Raw genomic sequence first — 10,909 nt, forward strand, 5'->3', positions numbered from 1 at the left:
GCATTTAAAAAAAACTCTGCTTTTATTTGTAATTTGGGATTACATGAAAAAAAAACACAAAAGCGATTGGTAAAATCTATTTTCTTGTTCGACAAAATTTAGAGGCTGAGAATGAACATAAAATCTTGTTGGTCTTCTTCTTCTTCACTTATCGTTATTGTCAAAACTACATTTATTGTTACAAAATCACATTTCCGTGAATAACGCGTTATATCTTTGCTGTTGTTGTTCACTTTCGCTACTTTTTCAATTAGAGTTTTTTTTAAAAACATACGCAAAATTCATACTCTACACCAAATATGTCGAAATAATTTCTGTGCAAAGTCCGCTGTCCTCGTCTCCCGTTCTGAATAACAGCGGTGTCACAGCTCGAGAGAAAATCCTTCACAAAATATGTAATTACATTGACTAATTAGTCGGCAGTTAGATCAAAATGCATAAGCAATGTCCTTAGTAACGTAATAAGTGATTATATAAACGCAACATGGAGGAATCCTACACAGCGAGCTTGAATCGTAGACAAATTATAGATGCACTATATATATACGTGTGTTTCACATATTTAATGCTCTGTGTTACAACTAGCTACTCGTAATTCAGTATCCAAGCGATTATCGCCAAGGAAGCATCTACCGCTTTACTTTACACCGCATTTAGTGTTATCGCGCGTGATCACATCATCGTTTACGCGTGTGTAGTCTGGTATTCTGTAAATTGTCGTATTTCCGCTAATATTTGATTTTTCATCAGTTTCAATCGTCTTCATCTTGAGACGAAATTATTGCGATCATGTATTCTACTACATAAATAAAAAGTTAATCTACATGTTACTATTTCAAGTAACTTTTTATTCTTCTTCTTTTGCTGCTAGTTGATTCGGACGTATTCTAATTCTAATCTTTCCAATCTTCTATTTCTGTATCTTTCTATATCGTTGCACGTCTTCTCCCAACATCTTCTTCCACATCTTCCCCTACATTGTTGCACATTTTCTCTCACATTGTTGCAACTTCCAGGTTTCCCGAATTTCTCCGTTTTTGTTTATAGTTTCACCTGTATCGTCTCATTTGTTGTGACTTCATTTACGATATGTGGCTATTCTCTAGAATCCTATATCATATGTCCACATATACAAGCATTGCTACGAGGGTCATATTAATTTCTATTTTGTAAATTGGTCTATCTAAATGAATTTTGTGAGGTGTCTTGTTATATCTCAATTCCTCTCCTTAGATTCGACATATTCACAACAAAGCGATCCAGAATCACATAATAACGATCAATTTGTAGAAAGTGTTTGTTAATAAATTTTGCAGTAGGACATAGAAGGAAACGTTCAATACGTTAAAAATGAAAATTATCGAACGGAATAGAAAGAGGGGCTTTCATGTTTGTAAGAACGTGAACAATTTCACTGCAATTCGCCAATAATTCTGGCAGTTGAATGTATTCTGAATAAAGAAGAATTGCATTTCTAATTAAATTTCAGATATGCAAAATCCTAGATATCAGTTATTAAAAAAGAAAAAAAAGCAAAAGAGAAAAGCGAGTTCTATGTGAGACCAAAACCGGATTCGGTTGTTTGCATCGAAGGAAGCGCAAGAACATGAAATCATTGGACAAAAATGCGAGCTCGCTTTCTCAGCGATCGTATTTTATCTAACGTGACGTCAAATTCAAAGTTCATCATAAAAAAGTTAATCATAGGCGGAGAGCGACATTAAAAACTGTAGTAGCAAGCGTTTATGTTGGAATATTCCCATTTCCGTGAGCTCAGGTTCCGAGGAATTGAGCCTTAACGGCTTGTAACTGTCCAATATGGAATACTTCGTCAAAGACTTTTTCTATATTCATAAACATGTGGAGGATTGGTCGAGGGTAGATAATGCGAAATAACGAGAGCGAAATATTACTGTCGCAGTCCGTCAAATAAATTTGGAATAAATAAGTAAATAATTTTACTGCCGTACACGTGAGTCGTTAGTACTGTAGGAATGTTATATCATTATTTTGTAGGTAACAGTATGATTAATACAAAACCGCTTGCACTCATACGAAATCGAATATAATACCCCGTTTCACGTATTCGTTACTTACTACTTGGTAACGCTACTCTTGATAACGCTCACAAGATTCCTTGATCACGTTAATATATCCTGACAACGCTAATAAACAATCATCCCTCACGCCTTCACGTCCTTCCTTGATGCCATACTATCCCACAGTACCAAATATAAATCACGGAATAAATACTCGTTATTGTTCGTCGCATGACTCGGTGAATACTCGGAGATACTCGGAGATACATGGTTTGAATTATCCTCTGACTCATGCGCCGCTACAAACAATTTATTTTCTATATATTTATATATATTTCGTTGATTATTCTGTGTGTTTGTCCAATGCTTACATGTTCATTCTTCAATCCAAATTGATGATCTGTTATTATTACTATTAATTATTTGTTATTATACTATTAGTTCCTTATCTTCTATGATAGATTTCAGACGATTATAGATTACTTTTCTCATGATTTTTGCTATTACTGAAAGAAGCGAGTTTGATCTGTAAGACGCTGCATGCAGATCCTTACCCTGCTTGGATATTAGCACTGCGTTCTATGATCGCTTTTGTTTATAATTCTTTTAGGATCTTCCTATTAATAAGGTGAACACCAGGTAAACTTTTTATATGCGAGATAATACCTCTAATTATTTTTGTGATTGTGACAGTGTGACAGTGGCTGTGACAGTGTTATTTGTGTTCGTTTGATCGCCTCTCTTAATCGTGTTTACTATTTTGATATGAGAAGAATAATTCGTGCGAATGATTTACAAATGTTTTGGCACGGTTCTGGTACACCTCGGCCTGGTCCTATCCAGTTTTCTGATTGCTAGAGTCGGTTTCATTAACGTTTTCATTCGTTTCATTTCTTTCCACAGTGTATAATTGGTTTCCGCGTGGGATGAAAGTGAGACTAGCCCTTTGCAGACGAGTAGCCCAAGTCTTTTTACTGTTGCGTGTTTTTACTGACGCGTGTCGGTATAAAGTCACCCGAATCTGATCTCAGTTGCAGACACTTACTATCAAGTGGCTGGCGTACGCCCATTTTTCTGAGTGATAACCTTATGCGTATTTATATGCGCATGGGTAAGTAAACTGAACAGTTTTTGCTTTTGATGAAAGAAAATTAAAGATCTTTAGTGATGAAGTCTTATCCTCCGTTTAACGTATACTCGCCATGTAGGATGATAGACGAGTCCGAGCGATTTTCAGTCTTTCAATGTCATTGTCAGACGAATAAGCGAGCTTTTTATATATTTCATGTACTTTTTATATTACCTTATACACGATGCCTAGAAAATTCAGAGAAGACACGTTTGATAGTGATAGTAGTGATTACGAATATTACTTTGAACCTGACAAGATAGAAGACGACGACGGTGCTTCAGACAATGAAAACGAACTGCGTTCAACAAGGAATCGGTTCAGACGTTTCAATATTTCTAGTGGTAGTGACAGTGATGATGAACTAAATATCGAAGAAAATAATAGAAGCCTCGACAATGAATAACGCAAAGGGCTAAATATTTCGAAAATTCCATATCATTGTTATCTTTCATAGTATTTTTCATGTCTTTTATCATTTTACTCGGTACTTTTTTATTTGCATACGATTCTTTTCCTTATTTTTTCCTGTCAAATCATCACCTGTTCGGTTCTACTACATTTACCGCTCTACCATGTATAATCACCACTCGGTTTTAGTTTTCGAAATATACATCAGCGAAACTATATCCCATAATATACTGTATTTTACTCCTGACAGAAGGTATTTTACAATTTTCACACACACACACACACACACACGCGCGCGCGCACAGAGTTCTAATATTATTTATGCCCGTATCGTTGTATGTACATTATAACAAATTATTAGATTTCTTGGTTTGTCTGTGGCATAGGCTACCTAACCAACACTAATCTATGCGAAAGCGAAATAGAAAATTTTAATCTAGATCTTGGCTCATCCTTTTAGTAAATCAGTGTTGGTTAGGGTAGATCAACACTTAACGCTCCGACTTTTCATTGTGAATATCGACCGACAACCGCAACTTATTCTCATCGTACTTCGACGTGCAAGTTCTTAAGTGTCAGATTTGAAATGCTACAATGACGTGTAAATAATAATATTAAAATGATTCAAAACAATCTTTATTCGTCTCAGAAGTAATATAATTTTGATTATGGGTATTAAACGATATTAGAGCTGTATGGTGTGTAGAATACCTCAGACTAATAACGTACATGTTATAAACAGCAAAATATCACATGTAGAATATCGAATATATTTTTGCAAATACCTCGGAAACTAAAGCCGGCAGTTAAAGACGGCATTTATATATATGAAGAAAGTAGTTCACAACATTAACTTTGATTATATGTCAAAGTCTTAAAAATATGTGAAGTGTATAACTTTATAAATAATTACGTAACGCTCATGTATAATATATATATTAAATGTAGACAAAATACGATTACGGTTACATTAACATCAGATAAATATGTTTATTAAAAACTGTTTGTTACTTGATGTTATCTTATGAATAAGATTGCAAACTAAGGTATCATATAAAATAATGTAGTATCGCGGAAATTTAGGTATAAATTTTTCCTGATACTATTTATAATTTGTAATTTATTTACAATAAATTTGTTATACAGATATTAATTAGACAGAAAACGATGATTGTTCAGTTTGAAACTAAATGTAACAATCTTACTCTAATTCGACCACTCTCGCAACTGGACAACGCTAACAACTCAATCTCTCAACAACGCTAGCGACTCACGCAACTCGACAACGCTAACAACTCTACTCTTCGACTCTTCGATTAACTCTGACCTCTCGACTCACTCTCACTTCTCGATCAACCATTAAACGCTTCTCGATCAACAATTCTTTAAATTCAAATCGTCCCCCTCCATTAGCGTTATTTTTTCCTTTCTCTAATCCCATCCTGTTAACGCTGCGCAAGAACTAGGTGACTTTAGTCACATAGGCTTTTTTCCCTATGTAAACTAACAACCGAAGGACAGACGACATTGTTTTGATCGATCTCTAACCAGGCTTTTTCCTCACGATACTACAATAAGATGGCAAAATTTGATATTACAGATCGATGAAAAAGAAATCGTAAGAATTGAAGTAAAATGGATGTCGGAAGCATTGCTTTGGGGGGGATGACATCAGGACTAGCCCAATTGGTGTGCTGCATACTTCTAAATATATTATTATATATCAAGTATGCGGTTGACGATTACGCTGTGAAAAATGTTCCTTCCGAAGCGCTAATGTCGTCTTACGACTTCATAATTGTGGGCGGTGGTTCTGCAGGTACATTTTCGATTATAAGTCTAACGAACGAGAATGAGCGTGTTGTTACTCGTGTGATCAATTAACACAAAAATTTGACAATTCCTTTCTTTCGACAAATCTGTCGATCAAACGTATACTAGGTTTGTGGCAAATTCTGTGTCGTAATTTCAACAAATTTCATCTCTTCCTTGACCTTTTCGAAATGAATCTTCAAATTTTTGATTTCAAAGTATTTCTAAGTTTTTGTGTGCTACGCATATTAATAATGGCAATTTACACATCTGTAGGATCCGTCCTAGCGAATCGCTTGTCCGAGATAGAAGATTGGAACGTGCTCCTTTTGGAAGCAGGTGTTGATGGATCAGAAATCTATGATATTCCTGTTCTTGCTGGTAATCTGCAGTTAACTCAAATCGATTGGAAATACAAGACGGAACTTAATGAGAACTTCTGTCGAGGTAAATAACATTTAATAATTCCTTGTCATCATGATAATAAGCATCTATCTAGCTATAGAAGAAATAGTTAAAAACAATGTTTTACTTTTTATGTCGAAATAAGTAAATTAAAATGACACGAGATACATAGTATTGTCACGCTTGGAACGCATTATAGTGGATTTCGGTTATTTGAGACACACTGGAACCAGCATCCTTTGATCCGATTAAGCGGCTATTCCAATTATGCAAAGTACTGCATATATGCTAGTCTCTATAAATTAATACATTCAACGAGGAGGTAATTCATTTTTACAGTAAATATATAAAGTTTCAGTTAGACTAACGATAGAAAGAGAGGAAGAAAGAGAAAAAAAAGGAACGCGGACGCGGTACACACAAAAATCATAGGCGTGGAATCGTTGAAACTACTTGACATCCCTGCTCAACGATAACACTGATATGATAGACATTAGCGATACTCCGTATGTTTCGTGCGGTGAATGAACGTCTTACTGCTAATCATTTTTAAGTAATTCTGATTGTTCTTATATATAATCGTTGGTAATGACAAGACAACACAAAGTTGTTGTTTTCTAAAGCCCCAGCTCACGGAACCTGTGAAAAACTGGAAAAGATATCCACTATTAGATTTCCTATTGTCTTTGTCCTCTGTTCATTCCACGTCTGCAAATCCAATTAACGTCGAGGTTTCATTTTATCGTCCATGTAATTACTTTCCATTTGTTGCCCCCTTGAAATATCGAGCGACTCTTTTCGCTTCCTTCCTCCTCCTCTTCTACAACTCACGATTTATCTCATTATTCAATATGTAATCTATTTTCTCATCCACTGCATTTTTCCACTTATCGTTATCTTGTCGACACAAAAGTTGCTTTCTATTTTTGGGTCCCTCTTTTGCGTCAGTTGCCATTCACAAAGTACCTATTTATCTGTTCGCTCATACTCCCCTTTTTATTTTTTAGGATCTTTTGAGTACTGGACACTGAGTTTGATTTTTTAAATTCTCGTTCGAAAATGTTCACTATCGACGAGCTGTTTCTCTCGGCGAGTCTGCTCATTTTTTAAACATCTTGCTGTAATCCTTTTGTAGGTTCGAAGAAAATGCCTTCGCACGATTGCCTTCCTGCAGGCGTTTCTTTGATTTTATTGATATTCATAAAATCTGTATTCTTCTATAATAAACCGAAATGCTTTAAACGCCTCCAAACAACCCACGAACAACCCATTAGTTTTTCAGTTTTCTCATCCAGCTTTTTTCTTTTCTCTGCCAGAATATACGCGTTTTAACTCAAATAAGTGTATATGTAGAATGCAAGTAAATCGATTCCAATCGGAAAATGAATCTATTGACGAACCGAAAGAGGTATTAACGGGAATCGATAACCAGTCAACGTAGATATTTGATAATGTCTTCGTTTTATTTCACCTTAAATTATGCCCACAGCGATGGAAGGAGGTCAATGCAACTGGCCACGTGGCAAAGTCATCGGAGGGACCAGTATGCTAAACTACATGCTCTACGTTCGTGGTAACAAAAAAGACTACGACATGTGGGAACAGCTAGGCAATACCGGATGGTCCTACGACGATGTGCTACAATATTTCAAAAAATCTGAAGACAATCAAAATCCTCTCCACGCCGAGACGCCGTATCATTCAACCGGAGGTTACCTAACCGTTCAAGAAGTGCCATGGCACACTCCCTTGGCCACTGCATTTATTCAAGCAGGTCTAGAAATGGGTTACGAAAACAGAGATATTAACGGAAAACGACAGACTGGATTCACGATTGCTCAAGGGACGATCAGGCATGGCAGTCGGTGTTCCACGGCGAAGGCCTTTCTACGACCAATCAGGACGCGGAAAAATTTACACGTTGTCGTGGAAGCGCATGTTACGAAAATTTTAATAGATCCGTCGTCGAAAATGGCTTATGGCGTAGAGTTTGTTAGAGACGGAAAAACGTTGCGCGTTCGTTCGAAAAAGGAGGTGATCGTTTCCGCGGGATCTGTCAATAGCCCTCAATTGCTGATGTTGTCGGGAATCGGGCCTAAAGAACAATTATTGAAACACGGCATACCAGTGATTCAGGATTCAAGAGTGGGTCATAATCTTCAAGATCACATAGGTGTGGGAGGTGTTTCGTTCTTGGTGAACGAAGAAATTTCGTTGGTGGAGAACAGGATATATAATATTCAGGATATGATAGGATATGCGATTTTTGGAGACGGTCCTTTGACATTGCCAGGAGGTGTCGAAGGAATAGCTTTTATCAATAGCAAATTCGTGAATGCTTCTGACGATTTCCCAGACATAGAACTGCTTTCGGTGGCAGGAGGGATATGCTCCGACGGCGGTAGAAATATATGGAAGATTCATGGCCTGACCAACAAATTCTACGATGCCGTGTATGGGGAAATTAATAATAAAGACTTATGGACTGTGCTTCCTATGCTTCTAAGACCAAAAAGTAAAGGTTTTATTGCGCTTCGAAGCAGCAATCCTTTCGATTATCCGTTGATTTATCCAAACTACTTCGAGCAACCGGAAGATATGGCGACGCTGATCGAAGGAGTCAAATTTGTGTTTGAAATGAGTAAAACTAACGCGTTTCGACGTTATAACAGCAAAATGTATTCTAAACCATTTCCTGCTTGCAAAAATATTTCCATGTATACCGACCCATACTGGGAATGCATGATTAGAGAGTACTCCATGACCGTATATCATCCCACGGGTACCTGTAAAATGGGGCCCAATTGGGATCCAGAAGCTGTGGTAGATCCTCGGCTTCGAGTTTACGGAGTTGCTCGACTCCGAGTCATAGATGGCTCGATTATGCCAAATATAGTTAGTGGTAATACCAATGCGCCGATTATAATGATCGCAGAGAAAGGTTCAGATATGATAAAAGAGGAATGGCTGAAGGACAAGGTCTGATATCGATAGCTCTTTTCGTAAATTAATTTAAAGCGAGTGCTGGTAGTGCATTAAATACTAGAATTTTACAGTCTTCGACACAACATAAGTTTCCGCTACTAATTTCTGTTATGTAACACAATACTCAACATACAAACGTAGGCATGTTTTATAAAATAAATATTAAATGATGTAAATGTTTAACATATCGTTATGCTATAGAACATATCTTTATGTTGAGAAATGTTTTGCCGCGGCTATCATAGGTACAATCTACAGCTTTGGATCAGTGCAGATCGCATTAACCTTGAGCGCGAAATAAGGAAAAATATTCTTATTCCATCTTGCAGTATTTATTACGAGGAATAAGCTTGAAAGGAAATATAGATCGCAAATGAACCATTGTCATAGAAAATGGTACGAAAAGTGCCCTCGTGGTTTCTAACACTTAGCCAACCGCGCGCGCCATATCGAGCTATACGTTTCCAACGCGCAATTTTCTAAGTATCGAGGACTAATATTCACTACTTAGAACACAAAGAAATCTAAAAATTATTTATACAATAATCTTTATAAAATATAAGTCAATTATATTTTGCGGTAATGATTTTATTATCGACTTCACATATTGTTTCTACAAAACACGAAATTAAAAGTATATATTAAAAGTGTAAAAAAATATAGGTAAAATTAAAAATTCATAATGCAGTTTAATACTTCTTTACAGTATGATTTCTTTCGATTATAACATTATTTAGTCATAATTGGTAGCGTAACTTTTGAATTAATTTAAAAACCACTAAATTGATGTATTTTATTATATACTGTACTTATAAAAGCAGAAAAAGTGGCGTAATTAATTGGGAACAATTCCAGGTAAACAATAACTGAAAATAACAACAAAAAGAAAAAAAAAAGAAAAGGCATTGCTAAAGTCAAAAAGGAAGATCTCCCTATTCTAAATATAAAGATAAAGTATTTTTTAAATAAATATAAAGTAAAAAGGCTAAATATAAAGTATTTTTTTTGTACTCGTCCATGATTAAATATGGTCATGTTCGCCTTCTCAGGCACCCCCTCTTCCGGAAGAGCCACGGACGCGTCGCTGGGCCCGATGTCTTATGGGAATTTGCCATCCCTTTTGGCCTGTCAGCATTTTCGCTTGTACTTTCACTATGTAGTTCGTACTTCGTACAAGTTCATCGTCAACCTACACGATTATGATGATGACATAGTGACATAATATCTTGCGCTGCTAATGGCTCATCGTCATCAAGCATGCAATTTCTATTATTAAAATTACTTTATAAATAAAACATCTTCTTAGGTGGCAATTACGCTAATGTAGGTGTAAAAATGATTAGAATGGAAATTAACTCTGCAGCTACGCAAGGATTTAAAAGAAAAAAGAGTTTCGTTTCCAATGACATCGCGTGTCAATATTGACTACTTAGTAAACTTCTTTTCCGCTCTTTAAATGCATAATATAATCACATATAATTAGTACTAAATGCACAGCTACATATAATATGTACTAATTATACGTGATTATATTTTGCATTCGAAGAACGAAAAAAAAGTTTTCTAGGTAATCAATATTGATGCGCGATGTCATTAGAAATGTAATTCCTTCTTCTTTTAAATCGTTGCACAGTTGTAGAGTTAATTTCCATTCCAATCGTTTATTCAAATAACGAAATTACATATGCGCAATATAAACACTTACACATAGCGTCGTGCCGTAGTTCCTGTAAAAACTAACAATATTCTTTCATTCGCTACTGTCATTAAGTCTGAACGTTTAATGTTAATATATTAGGTTGCCCTAAAAGTTATTTTATTTAATGATGAATGATCCATTTTGTTCGAATAAAACAGAAAATGTTGTACATCTATTATTAGGTCATTCCATAAGTTCATGCCGACTTTTGTGTATACATTTCATGTGTCGATTTATAAACATACGGCGATAAGGGACCAATGCACTTGAGCTTAGTTGATCGAGAACAGGTTAGAGCAGATTTTCGTGGGTATAAGATCGTAATATAGTGAACACAGTGACTTCTAACAGTAAAAAATCATGAGTGAAATGCGTATCCATTTTCGACATCTCATGTTATATGAATTTCGGAAAAGAAGTTCTGTAACA

At 35.8% G+C, this 10,909-nt stretch overlaps 1 protein-coding gene across 7 annotated transcripts; it reads left to right on the forward strand.

The window, feature by feature from the left end:
• The first annotated feature begins 575 nt into the window (after positions 1-575).
• Positions 576-9,054, forward strand: LOC126922407 (glucose dehydrogenase [FAD, quinone]-like). 7 transcript variants are annotated; one of them, XM_050734968.1, is made up of 5 exons: positions 577-839; positions 2,943-3,150; positions 5,180-5,398; positions 5,668-5,838; positions 7,286-9,054. In XM_050734968.1, the coding sequence occupies exons 3-5, from the start codon at positions 5,215-5,217 to the stop codon at positions 8,779-8,781; spliced, it is 1,851 nt and encodes a 616-aa protein (XP_050590925.1). In that variant the 5' UTR covers positions 577-839; positions 2,943-3,150; positions 5,180-5,214; the 3' UTR covers positions 8,782-9,054. The 7 variants fall into 7 exon arrangements, with proteins under 7 accessions (XP_050590929.1, XP_050590928.1, XP_050590925.1 ...); XM_050734967.1 differs by having other exon boundaries at positions 577-814; XM_050734969.1 differs by having other exon boundaries at positions 587-690.
• The last annotated feature ends 1,855 nt before the right edge of the window (positions 9,055-10,909 follow it).

This window comes from Bombus affinis, chromosome 12 (assembly GCF_024516045.1).
Source record: "Bombus affinis isolate iyBomAffi1 chromosome 12, iyBomAffi1.2, whole genome shotgun sequence".
In the NCBI taxonomy this organism is placed as follows: domain Eukaryota; kingdom Metazoa; phylum Arthropoda; class Insecta; order Hymenoptera; family Apidae; genus Bombus; species Bombus affinis.

Bases quoted from the DNA above. Each gene is read 5' to 3' on its own strand.
- LOC126922407 (XM_050734972.1), top strand. From the start codon at position 5,215: ATGGATGTCGGAAGCATTGCTTTGGGGGGGATGACATCAGGACTAGCC. The intron at 5,399-5,667 runs GTACATTTTCGA...ACACATCTGTAG, and splicing joins TGTGGGCGGTGGTTCTGCAG to GATCCGTCCTAGCGAATCGC. The intron at 5,839-7,285 runs GTAAATAACATT...TTATGCCCACAG, and splicing joins TAATGAGAACTTCTGTCGAG to CGATGGAAGGAGGTCAATGC.